The sequence below is a fragment of the Aptenodytes patagonicus genome, chromosome 4 (genome assembly GCF_965638725.1).
Source record: "Aptenodytes patagonicus chromosome 4, bAptPat1.pri.cur, whole genome shotgun sequence".
Lineage (NCBI taxonomy): Eukaryota > Metazoa > Chordata > Aves > Sphenisciformes > Spheniscidae > Aptenodytes > Aptenodytes patagonicus.
This window is the reverse complement of record NC_134952.1, coordinates 20773831-20789639: the sequence shown is the minus strand read 5'-3', so window position 1 is coordinate 20789639 and position 15809 is coordinate 20773831. Positions and strand designations below refer to the sequence as shown.

General features: G+C 38.1%; 1 protein-coding gene across 1 annotated transcript in view; it reads left to right on the top strand.

The window, feature by feature from the left end:
- Nucleotides 1-15155, top strand: part of SEL1L3 (SEL1L family member 3) — a 37356-nt gene extending 22201 nt beyond the window's left edge. The window contains exons 15-24 of the mRNA XM_076336056.1: nt 1474-1650; nt 3299-3426; nt 4070-4153; nt 6575-6665; nt 6775-6859; nt 9016-9125; nt 10420-10547; nt 12247-12349; nt 12445-12517; nt 13870-15155. Coding sequence (XP_076192171.1) covers nt 1474-1650; nt 3299-3426; nt 4070-4153; nt 6575-6665; nt 6775-6859; nt 9016-9125; nt 10420-10547; nt 12247-12349; nt 12445-12517; nt 13870-14036 — 1146 coding nt within the window. The 3' untranslated portion in view covers nt 14037-15155. The remainder of the gene's footprint in view (nt 1-1473; nt 1651-3298; nt 3427-4069; nt 4154-6574; nt 6666-6774; nt 6860-9015; nt 9126-10419; nt 10548-12246; nt 12350-12444; nt 12518-13869) is intronic.
- The last annotated feature ends 654 nt before the right edge of the window (nt 15156-15809 follow it).

Sequence of the window (15809 nt, the reverse complement as noted above, 5' to 3'; positions counted from 1 at the left end):
TCCCAAAGCCTTCTGGTTTTTCCATAGCAGGGGGAAACATTGACAGGCACCACAGAGAAGAGGAGCCTCACTCCATTTAATGATCTAGTACAGTCAGATTACCCAGGCCATGGTCTGGTCCTTAGTATAAAAATAAAAGGGTACCTAGACCTTGAGTACCTTCCTAGCTCTAGAACCAGAACTGGTTAAATTACTGACAACGACAATAGGACTTCACGGCTGACCACCATCAGAAAAGAATTGTGCCGGTTCTGTCATTCCTTTGAAACAGGAGAGACTACCTGTTCTACTGCCTGTTTGGGAGAGGCTTGAATAAACGGAGTGGTTTTCACAGTGTGATCAAAATTCCCTTGACTCAGGGTCTGAGGAACAGATTCCAGGAAGCATCCTAGAGACAACAACTTCTTTAGTCTCCTTGAACTGAGATACTTACGTTTTTATGCTCCGGTGCACATTTTCTGTACAAGAATAACACCATAATTATTGAAAAGTTTAACTGCTTTTGCATTTAATGGGTAAGCTAGTAACACTGTTCAAATCTGAAAGGAAAAGGAATTCCTTTCCAGAGGGCCTTTGTAAGTGCCAGTAGTATGCAGTTCTTTCTACTGAGATTACAGAAGGAGACTGCGCAGTGTAGAAGCCAACAGTAGTGAGCAAATAACTTGTATTTGTGCACTGAGATTTTTTAGGCAGCTTTACCTTATGTCACTGTTCTGGCATGGTTGCTGTTAAACATACATTATAAAATAAGAGTAAATAGCATGTTCACATTTATTGGTACAGAGTAATTTGAACTGCTGGCATACTTACAGCCACCATGTGATCCACCAGTTTATGCAAGGAGGCGGTGACTCATTGCAACCAAAATAAAAACTGTCCCAGGAAGATTTTCTCCTCTTGATCCGTAATTATTGATGCAAAGGTGCAACTTAGTAATGGCACGTAGCACTATCTTAAGCAGATCTGTATGGTGTTGTCAAATACATTTTGAAAACAGCATCGCAAATTTCTGTGTTCATTGCTTCCTACTTATTCTTAGGGAAATGTTCTAGTTTAAAAGAAGTGGTTTTTTTGATTGCTAATCCTGTCAACCAGGTTCTGGGAGTTCACAAGAATAGGTGTCCCATTTTGGCTTTGCAGAGGAAACAGGTGAAAAACAGTCGCAGTTTGTTCTTGTCAACAAGTACAAATCTGAATGCAGACACGGCTGAGACTCTATACAATAAGACGACACTGAAGTCTTATTCCTTGCTCTCAATATGAGGCCACAAAGAAGAATAGCGTGAAAAAAAGCCAGCAAACCTTTATATCCCATAGTCCCAGATTAGTATAATTTTGGCTGCATCCTTGTGCCAGGCATCTCGATAGGCAAGGTTATGAGAGCATCCAAAGTCGAGCAGCAGGTTGGAATTGTGAAGTGACCCAAAGCAAAATCAAATGTGTGACCTGAAACTGCTCTTCTCCTTCCCTAAGGGCTTGCCCCAGGCAGTGAATGGATTGGGATGGTATTACCACAATTTTAAAAAAGACTACAGAAAAGCAGCCGAACATTGGTTAATTGCTGAAGAATTGGGAAATCCAGATGCATCGTACAACCTTGGTGTCCTTTATTTAGATGGGATTCACCCTGGAGTACCTGGTAGGAATCAAGTGAGTAAATATTTAATAGTACTATTTCTTACATATGGGCCCAGTTTAGAAGTTTTTGCTTCATTCTTGAGACTGCTGTGTTCACTCTGAGTCAGATTTTGATACCTTTTATCACAAAGAAGGGTGTCACTGCGGGATTCAGTCACATTGCTTAGAGAGATGTTACTCAAGTATCTCAGTCATACTTATGTGCGTGTGTTTGTGTTCCTTTTAATTTAGAAACAAAGCAGGTGCAGGTTTAGCTCCAGGGACTGCCTCTGCTTTCCTCCTTCCAGTGACACCGGCCAGGATAGTATGTACTCTCACATCGTGTGATCCTTCCAGTTTCTCTCAGTTTTAGATTGGAAAGGATATAGGGAAAGGATGCTTTCCACAACAGATGAAAGCAGCAGAACCTTGTCCCTGAACTTGTAATCAGCTATGCTACATTCACATAGCGTCTGCGAACCTAAGGAACTGCAGTAAAACACCTTCAAGCCAGACTTTCATATGTAACTGTTTAATATAGTCCTGATAAACTGCACTATTTTGATTTGTCTTTCTGTGACACGGTCCATTTATTTAATTTTGCACATGTAAATGAGAAAAGTTATTTTCCCCTAATAGGAAGGGTCTACTTTGGTTATATTTCTTTTAATTAACTTTGCAAAAAATGCTCTGTGTAGGTAGTTCACGACCGACAGCACAAACATAGTGAGGTAGGCTGTAATAAATACAAGCAGACCTTGTGCTTGGAGCTAAAAGATGTTTCCAGTGTGGCCTTTGAGTTCTGAAATCTGGATAAACTCCAGCCAGCGAGCATTTCTGCTGACAAGAGCAGCAGTGCTCACTGACACATGCATTTGACAAACACGTTTTCCTTCCCTGGGGACCAAAACACTCATTTCGGAGTGGACTGATTATAAGAGTACACCTAAAAGCGTCCAGGTTTCTTTATTCACCAAAGCCATGGGAAAGAAGTACTTTGTTATGGTTGTGATGGATACCCTGAAGTCCATGCTCACTCACAGAAAACGTATATCGATGGTTAAAAATTTCCTGAAATAAATTATTTCAGGCTGTATGCTGCTGTGGTTCACATTACAGATTACTGTTTCTGAGTGTAAACCATGGAGAGTCACACAGGACTCCCGCTTCTGTGGCCCTGCCTCTGCCTACTCAGCCTCCATTATCTTTTATAAGCCAGTTTCAGAGGCTTGAGCACTGTGGTTGTGCACTGCTGGACATACTGAGCAGTGCCACTGCTCCCCAGCCTTCACTTGGGCATTGCCAGTGTAAAAGTCCCGTTCTGTCTCTTCTCCAGGATTCCTTATTAATCTTCCTACTAGCGAATAACTAATTTTACTTTTGTCAGTGCACACAAGACTTGTATGCTACCAGCTGTTAGTTACACATTTAGACCCTTTTCTGTTTGACATTCAATGTATTACCAGAATTCATGTTTTTAAAAACCTTTTTCCAGCCTAAACTGTTAAAAAGTTAGAAGAAAGGAATTCAGTTCGCCTAAGTACATTAAAAGTAGTTAAACTGGCTTGCCCTCATTAGCCAATTGCCTCTTTGAATTCATTTGATGAGATGAGTCCTGGGAAACAAAACTCAATAAACATTAATAATGCAGAGTTGCTAATTGTGTCTTGTTTCTTCACAGACAGTTGCTGCACGTTATTTCTATAAAGCTGCCCAAGGAGGACATATAGAAGGCACTTTACGATGTTCTCTGTACTACATCACAGGAAATATGGAAGACTTCCCTAGAGATCCAGAAAAAGCTGTAATGTAAGGAATGAAACCATTTGTTAAAGGAGAATATATTTCTGGTGGGATTATTTTGATTATTGGTCATTTTTTAAGTCCATAGTGTAAATATCTTGTACGTCATGGTGCTTACCTCCTCAACACAAGGTTCTTCTGCAGTGAAGTTTGATCCACATGAATATGTGTATTATTTAAATGACCAGTAGATTTTGAGAGATGCTGAGTACTTCTAGTACTTTTTTCTTCTGGAACAACTCAGAGAGGTTGTATCTAACAAAGCAATGCTTATTTGATTTTCAAGAAAGATCAGGCTCCTGATGGAGAAGAATTGGTATTTTGCATCAAGAAAAAGACAGCTAATTAGTTACAGCACTTACTAACTTATGTTTGTTTTCTTAAAAAAAAAAAAAAAAAGTAAGTAATTTTGCCAAGAAAAAACATAGGATGTCTCTGGTGTGCTCATGGAGATGAATGGACAAAATGTTCTCATTCAGTCAACAGTTACAAGATGACTGCAGCAATTACTGTGAAATCCGATAGTTTGCCTTATGGAAGAAGTCAGAAGGTGATCCCATATCCTTTTGTGTCCTTTGAGTCAGTGTGAGTTGGGATAACATTACTGGAGCACAGCTGTTCATTTTTTATCATTTGTTCTTTTCTACAGCTGGGCAAAACACATTGCAGAGAAGAACGGCTACTTAGGTCATGTCATCAGAAAAGCTCTCAATGCTTATCTGGAACTTTCATGGTATGTTTGTTCTGTTCTCTTCAAGTTCATTTTCTATTTTTCACTTATTTCATAGCATGATAAAATAATTAACATTGGGCCGTCACCTCAAAAAAACACAAATAGCAGCACCACTGAAATCAGTAGCAAAACACCCATTGACATAAAGGGAAGGAGGAGTTGACCCGAAGCATAATTCAACAGTTCTGACAGAATCAAGTGAAAAAGAGGGAGTTTGCAGAGTGAAACAGTGTTGTATCTGCTGTCTGTGATTTTCATCCGGTGGTACTGTAGCGTGTAATGTGCACTGGATTAGCCAGAGGAACGCCTTTCACTTTTAATATTCCCTCTGTTCCAAAAGCCATACTTCACTTTCTCTCTTCTGTATAATTCCATGTCATGAAAACTCGGGCTGTTGGATGAGATTTGTTCTTTTTTTGTATGTTAATATTATCTTTTCTGTAAAGTATAATAGGAGGCTACAATATCCAATGAGCCAACCAAGAGGTTTCAAAATAGCCTCCAGGTTAATGCTCCATTTTTGCAGCGACCTGTAAGCATGAGCATCAGATACTGTACATGCAGGCATCAGACTGTCATATGTGATTAAGACAATGGCTCATTTAGTCCTGCAGCCTCCCCCTGCTAGTACTTAATTAGTGCTTCAGGCTTAGGAGATCTACAAGAAACTGTCAGTGGACTGTTCTGGAGTAACTCATTCCTAGAAGTTTCTTTTTATTTGGTCCGTCACAGACATTTCTCCTGACACTTGACCTCACTTTTCAACACTGAAAAACTCTCAGTTAATATTTTTGTAGCATGTTCTGATGTACAAGCCTGTGACTCTACCCAGCTCACTCTGCATACAGTCGCATGAAAGTCCTGTGCACGTGACAGGTAGAGTGTTAAGATCCCAGAAGGTCTGGTCTCAACAGCTAGGAGGAAAAGTCTGCTGGAGTCCCAGCTGAGATGCCAGTGACTGGGAGTGTATGGGTCGTTACTTATAAATATGAGTCCTAGTCATCTCTGGTTTTAGGAGTATGTTCATGTTGAAATCTTTGCTTCTGAATATTTCTTCAGGTACCTTGCACAGGTGTAAATTGTTACACTGCCAAGCAGACCAAGTAATATGTGTTCCTCAGTTGTTGGTGTTAGCAGCCACATGTTCTACACACCTGTTAGTCATGGTAGTTTGATCTTCAGAGACTGATTTAAAGGCCTTAAATGTAGTTTCTTTTCTGAAATGCCCTTTGAGACTTAAGGATCAGAAGAACTAACTTCCCAGCTTATGTATCCTGAATTCCTTCTGTGATGCCAGGTCTCCATTGTCCCAGATGTTTTTACAGGGCAAGTACAAGGAAGAATTTGTAATCTTGCAGAAGCAGTTGGGAAAGAGGAGGTTACACCTGCTAATTCTGTAAGGGCAACTGCTTTCACAATTTAATTTAAAGTTTCTTTGCTTAAGCACCTACTCTTGAAGTCAAATGCGTATTTAATCATATTTGCTTCCAGTTAAACAAACCATTGAGCCCTGAAACTTGCCATGCTTTTAGCTTTGTGTTGTGGAGGAAGTCACTGGAAGCATGACCCTTTCATAGGAAGCTTTAGTGGGAAAAAAGTACACCAAGTGTTTTTTTTTAATCTTGTAATTTTAAAACCAAACACATGTTTTTAAAGACTTCCTCTTAATTTTGAATGCTTAGTCTTCATAATATTGAGTAGATGAGTGACAAAGAACATGAAAGAGATGCTCTCCTGGAACCAGGAGCAGCACTGTACCACTGTGCTGCAATACTGAATTGCTATACTGCAAATGTAAAATTAGCTTTTATTACTTGCTTTACAGTCAGTGCGGTGCCTAGAGTCCACAGAGAGACTGAGACTGTTACTTTATTCACACATTCAAATATAATGAGAGATAATTCCTGTTCCAAAGAGCCCATAGTCTAAAAGGACAAGACAAACAAGTCATAGAAATAAAAGGGTAAAGCATACCAAAGAAGTACTCAAATGAACGTTTGACAGATATATATATACACAGCTAAGTTAATTACAGATTTTTTTTTTTTAAGTGGAGGAGGTAAGAGTCTTTTAAGAATGTTTTATCTGAAACATTTAAATAGATAATTGAGCTCAATATCAATTCAATTTTATCATCGGTCTTGCACTTAGAGTAAATGCACACTGGAGCCAATCTAGCTTCAATGCAAGAGAGAAAACACTGCAAATTGTTGAGATCCAGCATGGCTTGTTACACCAAGCATTGCCAGTAGATGTAGCTGTTGCATGGGTTTGCCAGCCTCTTGCTTTTAAACCTTGTACCAAAATTTTGCTCTTAGGTGATTTTACCAATTTATTTAGTGGTTGGTTTTTTTTTAACTATAACTAAAATACATGTTATTTTTGTTAGGTTTTTCACTAATTTGTTTTATCTAACGTTAGGCATGAAGCTCTGCTGCATTATGTTTTAGCAGCTGAAACTGGGATTGAAGTGTCACAGTCAAATTTAGCACACATCTGTGAAGAAAGACCAGTAAGTAAATGTATTCACAACTCATTATCCTAAAAGGAACACTTGTTAATAATAATGTGATCCTAGTCTCTTATCTGTGATATGAATGGATCAATTATTTTCTTTCCAGGACCTAGCAAGGAAATACCTAGCAACTGATTGTGTTTGGAGATACTACAATTTCTCTGTTTCTCAAGTCAATGCACCCTCATTTGGTATGAATAAGGAATTCTTTCTGAATTTTAATTTTACCTTTTTTTTTTTATTTCAAATACTATATTTGTTACAACTTCTATGTGAGTGAGCAAGTTAAGGGAAGAGTAGTTCCTGCTTATTATACATTTCCTTTTTAGTGTTTTGATAGGAATATCGGGGAAAAAAGGTGTATTAAGTCTTGTGTTTCAGCACAGCTTTTCTGAGAATTTCCTTTTTTATGGCATAAAATTTAAATAAAATAAAAAAGCTAAGCCCTGAGAAGGGACTAGATATTTAGGAGCCTGAGCAACTGACTCAAGGTTTAAGAAAAAAAAATAGCAGTAGACTTTAGGAGCTCATGCTGTTTAGTTTATCAAAGAGAAAATCCAAAAGCAAATATACTTCCATAGCATAACTGAGTCATGAGAAACTAATGAAGGCTAAAGGATTCCATATCTAATTTGTTACGAGTTTTTCTGTTAGGGTACAGAGTTTATCAACATTGGCATAGCTTACCTTGGGGAACTAAAGGATTCTCTGTTTTTTTTTTTTAAAAAAAAGCCTTTCTGGATGAGATGGTTTATTTACATATAAGCTACATTCCTCTGGGCTTAAATTTTACTGCATCTGTGACTTTAGTGACTAAGTCATTTTGGTGCCTTTGAAAGAGTTATTCAGTATTTGAAAACATTGATCTGATTGTCTCACCAGAAGGTTTAAGTGTTTTGTAATAAGCACATGGAAAAGTACTTATTTATTTATATTAAAAGTAAAAATAATTCAAGCTATTCATTTAAATACACAGCAGCATGGAAACTGAATACCACATTGATACAGCCTGAAGCCACAGGAGCTGGCAAACCCTGCTAGCTTTCATGAGGAGTTTGCAGATGCCTTAGCAAGGTGCAGTTTGGATGACCCTTTGGCAGATGCACTGGTAGAATCTTATATTAGAGAAGCTTCTGAAGGTCAGACTCATGGGGTGAGACTGTGATTCCATTCAAGTAAAGGAGAGAAGACTTGCTGGCTTCAACAGGGAAAGGATGTTAGTACTTTATCTCTTCCTCACATGAGTAACATAAGGGGAGTTTTATCTCAGACCCCTCTCTGCAGTAGTGAAGGATCAAATCCCCAGTGTAGGGCCTGGGACAGAGAGTCTAACCCTGGCAGCAGAGATACCCAGGGCTACATTATCAGTGCAATACAGGGTGACCTCAAGGCCACTGCTTATTGCGGGAGTGCTCTCCGGGCCAGGGCTACAATGATGCAGTTGGTATGGTTGAGGGGAACTCTCTTCTTGATGATTCACTACAGCGTTCATGGCCTTCCACTCTGCATCTGTGCCAGCCCGTCCACGTAGTCTTTCTGCCTTTGCTGTTGGGTCAGTGACCAACTTGCTTCCTGGAAGAGCTCTGCTGTAGTCCACTGTAAAAACAGGTGGGATTTCTAGAGGTGTAGAAGTGTTTCAAACCATTTGGGGAAAAGCTTAGGTCAGGTAAGTGTAGACATGGTCATGGGAGTTTTTAAACTCTTTAGCCTAGATTAGTGCAATGTTACGCTTACTCCTGTCTGGGTCAATGCCCACTCTGTTGGCGCATTTCATTACTGTGCAATATCACAGAAAGATGTTTGTAAAATATTTGCTGGGCTTTGCTTCCTTCTAGACCAGGAAATTCTATACCTGTTGTTGTCCTGGGTTGGGTTGGATTTGAAACTAATGAAATTATCATCAGCAAAGTTCTGTAACTTTTGGGATGGGTTCAGCCACCATGGTGACAGGTACAGAAAAAGCACTTAGACAGCATGTTTTTAAGTCTCATCAAGTTAGTAGGGCTAACATGAATAATAAGGCTACAGGTTGCCCAAAGACAGATTCAGCAAGTGAAGAAGGAAAACAGTATTAAAGTTTCTAAGTCTTAGTTTTTGTAAAAGTAGCAATATCATTCACTAAATTCATTAAAGAGAAACCATGAGAAATTTCAGCCAGGATAAATGTTTTCAGTAGTCAGTCTGATGTAAAGTAGCTACAGAGACAACCAGAGAGAAAGAGTACCTTTTTTTTTTTTTAATATGCTGCTTTAAATAGAATCACTATTAACTTCTCCATCACATTAATAGGTGGTTAATTTTACCTCTATAAATACTCTAAATGATCTGTTACTGGTTTCTTCCACAGCTTATTTGAAGATGGGTGATTTCTACTACTATGGTTACCAGAACCAGTCTAAAGACCTTGAGCTCTCAATACGGATGTATGCACAAGCTGCATTAGAGGGAGATTCACAGGTGGGTCTGCAGTTGTAATGTGTTTATAAAAAAACATCAGAGTTTAGAACAATCTGAGGATTCACATGAGACTGGCTATTCTTCTTGGCTACATCCGTGCGCTGAAGAGACCTGCTATAGTAAGTTATAATTATTTCAGAATACCATATGAGTCAGGAGTTGCTGTTTCATGATAATAAAAGGTAAACCTAGCATACATGGACAGTCCTAGAATTAGGCTGTTTTGAAAGCTAAAGGTGAATGGCCTAATTCAGTGCTACCCTACCTTGACACAACTGGTTCTGTTGTGACCTTGGTATTTTTGCTCCTGCAAGGGGGAGAATTAATAGACTGCTGAGTTTTATTTCAGTCCTATGCTCTGCTATTTTAGGAAATAAACAAGACGACTGGTTCATTTCCCTTGGTATATTGAGGGAATCCTAAGGTGAATTTTCTTCACTCCACCAACAAAAGCTTCATCTTAAAATGTTTTATAATGAAAAGATACACCATGTCACTTTACCAAAGACATGGAGTGTTTCAACACTGAGTGTCCTGCCCTCAGACCCTCCTGAAGTGTCCTAGGTGCGACATTCTGTTCTCCCTGACTCTATATAGTATAGTAGTATCTTGTATGTGAATTTGTTAGAGGTAGCATAGTTGGGTTCTGTTTTGAGGATATTGGGACAAAACATTACTGCTAAACTAGCAAAGGAAAGAAGAGAGGCATGAACAGTTACTTTAAAGTACGAAAGCCAAACTGATGGGGAATCCTATAATACGTCTCCTGTGTGTTCATCTTAATGGCTTTGAAAAGACATAGGGATGCCTAAGACTTGTCAAAACTATAAGATCAAGGATTTAAATTGTGTGGATCAAATTTCTGCTCTCAGTTTCACTATTCAGATTGCTATTGATCTATAGAGCTATGTGGAGGGGTGTTAAACAATAACGGAACAGGAATCCATTTCAGCTTTCATTCTAGATTTCCCTAGTAGATAAAAGATTACAGTGTGATATGGTGGCTGTGTTTAAAGAGCAACTATAAATGAGAAAGCTCAGATCTTTTTCCAGATGGTTTCTAAGAAAACAGTGTCACGACAAATGAACGCTAATTCTTTTGCATTTTCAGTATTTATCTGGGTATACGGTTAGGAGAGAAGGCTCTTGTAATTACTCAGTGAAGATCACATTATACTAAATTAATTTATAGAAGACAGTTATAATTATTTAGATACTTGATGCTTACGTTAGACCTTAAATATACATGTGAAAAATTAATGGTTAAAAAGTGTGTATACTTTTTTATTGTTAGGGTTTCTTTAATTTGGCCCTTGTCATGGAAGAGGGCAACTCCATACCTTCCTACATTCTGGATCACTTGGAAATTGATCAGGCATTGCGTTCTAGTAATACTTCACTTCTTCAGGAACTTTATTACAGGTAAGTCTTTTTTCCTTTTAATCAGCACCTTCTGTTTTTCCATGTGAGTAGCATTTACTCTGGAGAACAGCAACTTCTGTAATTATTAGCTTTGTTCACTTGTATGATTTAAGGCAGATTAAGGTCAACATGCTTGAAATGCTTGAACTGCCTAAATATATTTCAGTTTATGCCTGTTTTGAGAGACCTGATTATATGTGGTTACCTGAAATAGTAGGGACTAGATTTAATGATCCAGGAGATCTTTTCCAATTCTGTATATTTAAGTAAGTTCCTAAGTTAGGCACTGACAATTTGTTTGCTGTCCAAAACAATCTTTTAATGATAAATACAGCATAATTTGAATGTGGAATTTAAAAGTATGTAATTGGGATAATAGCAGTCCTTCCTATTTCTTCTGCAAAGACATTCCAGCCTGTTTCTGCTCACACTGTGCCCCAGACCATCCTGGCACAGATGTTGTGGCGCAGAATATTAGATACGTGAGAAGGTTACGCGTCTACTGTCTGAACTGCCTGTGCCAGCACTGTTCATGCACAAACCACCTAGAGACCTCTGGTTCTGGTACAGAACTTAGGTTTCCTTTACCTGGGTAAAGCAACACGTGTTGAAAAGCACAGTGGGAATGGGAAGCTTACACAATATTTGGTGGATTTGTGGAATTGCCTTTCAGATATTTAAAGAAGGAGGAGTTGATGGTTAATACATGTGGCTGTGAACCAAGAATGAGTGGTTTATCTTCTGTTTCGCTACTGAGTGTTGTGTGACCCAAAACAAGTGGAGATGATATCAACATTAAAACCTCATTTGTCAATTCACTGAAATTGTTCTTCACTGCAGTTAGCCTGAACTTGTACCCTAAATTACCTCCACTCCACATGAAATTACCAGTCAGATAAATAGGGCTTCTGGTCCAGGTGGTCCATCTGGGATTGTAAGCTTGAGTCTGAATTCTGCCTTCACTCGGGCTGAATCCACCTGCTTTGCAGTTAGAATAACTCCAGAGCTGACAGCACTGCAGGGATTTCCCATCATTATACACTTTTGTCCAGAAGGGCACATACTTTTACATACACACACTCACCCCACCCTCCTCCTCAGCTTGGTAGAAAAGAATCAATTGTGGCTTAAAATAGGTGCCTGTGATTTCACTGTCTAAACTGCCCTAGTTGGTGAAGTCCTAACTGATGGAACTGAGAAGCAATTCAGCTCACCCCACAACGGATACCTCGTAGCTACTCAGATAAAGCACTGTTTAAGCTCTGACTGCATTATGTAGTGCTCCATTGTCTCTAAAGGGGGTTTAGACACCAGTCTCCTGCATAGGAAACTAGATTTTGTATGTCTAATCTTGAATCAAGTCTTACTGCTGTTAACTCACGTTAGTTAGAACAAAGTGTCTTGGGTGTGACCTTGCACTGTGATTGCTTGGCAAGGGTAGCCTGGGTGCTTAGACCCATTGTTGACTAATATAAGAAAATAAAAATATACTCCTAGGGTAAGGTATTCTGTACTTAATGCGGTTAATCTGGTATTTCTATGAATTTTTACTTCACCATCTGTGAGACAGTGATGATAATATCTGCTTGTTTTTCTGGGTTACTGAGGTTTGCTGCAAACCCAGTTGAGATTCCCACATGACAGATGCCACAAAATTGGAGAGCAGGACTAATTAGTTGTTTTAATCTTCTTTTTGTAGGTGCTGGAATAATAGTAACCAAGAATCAATTAGTCCATGCTCATTAGCATTGCTTTATTTTTACGTGAGAGTTTTCTGGAACAATATTTTACAATCTACTCTGGTATGTATTGCTCCTTTGGAACATACACAGTTCATTTGGAGCACTACCTTGGCTTTGCACTGCTCTGATGTGTGTTTTTAAACTTACTGTCACAGATCTACTTCATGGGAACCTTTCTTTTATCGATTCTGGTTGCATTTGCAGTGCAGTATTCCCAGTCTTTATCTGGTAAGTATTTGTCGTAGTAAAACCGAAGAAAGAGGAGTGATCTTGTTATTTCAGTGAAAACTTCAAAAATAAAAGCAGGGATTCTAGATTTGGTAGAGCTACCTCTGAACAGCAACTTCTTTGACACGCAAGTCATTTTTTGATCATTGAAACGGGGTGGATAAAGCAAGGCATAGGTTTAAACCTATTGGTTTCTGGAGAATTTCCCTTGATAAAGGAGATTCTTAATAAAAACATTAACTGCAGGAGATTATGACTGGAAATAAGAGATTATTTCCTATGTCTCAGCATGCAGTATTGCTGGAGTAATTGTATGACTTTGATTTCATACGTTGTCTCTGCAATATGCAATGAGACTGTGTTCCCTGTTTCATATGACTGGATCCATTCAGATACAAGGTGGCAGAAAAAGTGAGGTTCACAGAGCTGGTGCACTGGAGTAACTTAAGAGGAGGCAGTTCAGCCTCTTCAGACCAGTAACAGAATCAGTAAGTACAGTCAATCAGCACTTGCAGACTCCTGCTGTCTTAAACTAGAAAGGTTTGCTGTAAGTTCTCTGTTCCGATGGGACAGAGAATATTAAGGGACAGAAAACCAAATGCCAGACTTCAGTCTTTTATAACTCCCATTATTTTCTCACCATATTGAAAGAGATAGCAGAGACAAAACTACATTGCTCAGGAAAGGGAAAAACACCTCTACCATCACATGCAAAAAAAAATGAGTCGTCATTTAAAAAACATTGCCAGCTTCAACCAAGTGTTTCACTTTAAATTGCAAGGCAGGATCTGGATGGGGAAGTTGTGAAATGAATATTACCAGTTATGAAAAGAATTTCTTCCACTAAATACATTTTCTTATGTTGTGGTTTAACCCCAGTAGGCAGCTTAAGCCTATGTCAGAAAATACTGTTTTCTGACATATTTCTGTAATAAAATACAGAAAAGATTGCTTTCCATGTTGACAACCCACACCTACTATAGGGAATAGTATTTAAAAAAACCCCCCATATTAAATGTAAAAAGATTATTTGAATTTTATAATTCCTAGATAGCATTTAAGACATATAGCTGTGAATAATATGCTGATTATGGAAATAATTCTGAAACCCTGCTTTCCTTTCTTACCAGCTATAATTGATGTAACATATATATATATGTATATATATCATACTACATATGTACAAAGTATATAGTAAAAGCTACAGATAGTCTTCTTTCAATATTTCATAACCTTTGAGTATTATCTTTATATTGTGATTTTATATCCACATAATATTTAAATATTGATGAATAGACTTCCTAGACAAAGTGAGGTCTTTTTTAATCATTTCTTTTGATGTTTTTCCGAAGCCCGTAATTCTCGTGGAACAAGATCAGAACCATCGTCAGATGAACCTTCTTCCTCAGGGAATAGCAGCGAGGATGCTACCAGACTAGTACAGCCAGACGAATCTACTTTTTCAAACGATTTAGCACAGCAGGATTCAAACCCTCAGAATCCTCTTGTTATGAGCTGAAGTGTAGTTTTCTTAAGGTTGATGTCCCGTTGGGAAGATGGGATATCAACAACCACAAATCAACCTACCCTATTGGTGGCATTAATAATGCAGTCCAACAGCCAAAATGGTATGGGAATTCACTGATCTAATTTCTCCACTATAGAGGAAAACCACCTCTACAATTTATTTAACACTCCAAACAGATAATGCAGATTATCTCACTATACCCAACACACGATCATACTGTATTTCATTGAAGGACTGGAAGAAAACATGCAAAGACTTTGCCTAATTGAAGAATGAGCAAACTTCCCACTGGTTTTGATGAAGAAGAAATTTTACTCAGATATCTAATATTTTATTAAATTGTCTTCACTGCATTTCAGCTTATTTTACTGGTGAAGTTACCAGAGTTTTCTGAGTTGGAAGCATGGAAGCGATACAGAAGTGAAACCCAGTCACCAACACTTTTCCAAGTTCCATGGCACACCTGCCAGGACTTCAGTACAAGCAGTAATAACAATTACTTTTTTGGCATTTTATATTCCATCCTAACTCTTTGATGTGAAAAGCGTGTGTTTTGTTTTGAAAGAAAAACACCAGGAAGATTTGCAATATGATCACAACGTAGTAGTTCTGCTGGCTAACCCTTGAAATGTCAAAGTTTCACGAGTGTCAGCAGTTCCCTGGAGGACACAGTAGTTAATGTTTCCCGCTCTGCCAAAGAAAGTAGCTTCCCTAATGAATAGATAAAAGAAAATTTAAGTGTGAACAGGTGGCACAAAGTGAATGAAAAACTTATTTTTGGATTCTTACATAGATAACATTGGAAAGGATTTATTTCATGTTCTGCAGTAACTTAAAGGCACCTGTTTAAATGACAGTTTATTTCGTAAATGTTAGATTGGATCTATGGATAATAAATATGGAGTGCAAATACCTGACAGCTTTAAATCAGGCAGAAGGCAAGTGGCTGTAGGAAAGGTCTGACCTTTAAAGCAGGTGTCCATGCACCTCTGCAAAATGATGTAGATCACAGACTATAAATTACATCAATCTATGCATTATTGAGGGTTAAATCCACTCTCCTTGCACTACATTATTTACTCTTGTAAATAAAAATATTTTTCTAATTCAGCCTGTATGTGAAGGATTTTTTTTTTTAAAGCATCTGTCAGATGAAATTCTCTCATGATAATATCTTGCTGTTGCAAATTCTCAAGAACATTATTTAGATGTCTGTTTTCTTAGCTTCAGATAGGACAATCAACCTTTGCTTTCTTTGAGGAATATAGCATTCTCACAGAGCAGACCTGGAAGAGGTTTTGGTTTGTTTTTCAATCAAGACATGGGATTTTTCAGTAAGAAAGGAATTAAAGGAGGGAAAAAAAAAAAACCACACAAAAAAACCCCCAACACCTTTAAGAGAGATTAAAATATATATATATAAATGTATGTATACACATATCATCAGGGTATGTTTCTCTTGCAGAAAACTGAAAATTCAAAAGTGTTTGGAGAAGAGTTGATACTTCAAGACAGCAGTTCCATTGAGTAAGCAAGGGGGAAAAAATCCAGAAGTTGAAGCTTTTTTTTTTTCCTCTCCCCACATATAATGAGAAAGTGAATTGTGTGCCATGTTACTGATTTTTTTCATTTATTTGAGCAAGAACAGTGCAAATAAATAGAGTACTTTTTGTTCTTAGTACAGTTGTATAGAGAAGCCATGTAACACATTTTGTTGTGCTTTTTATGGATAGCTTGGTATTCCTTTCTACTAAATATTTTGAA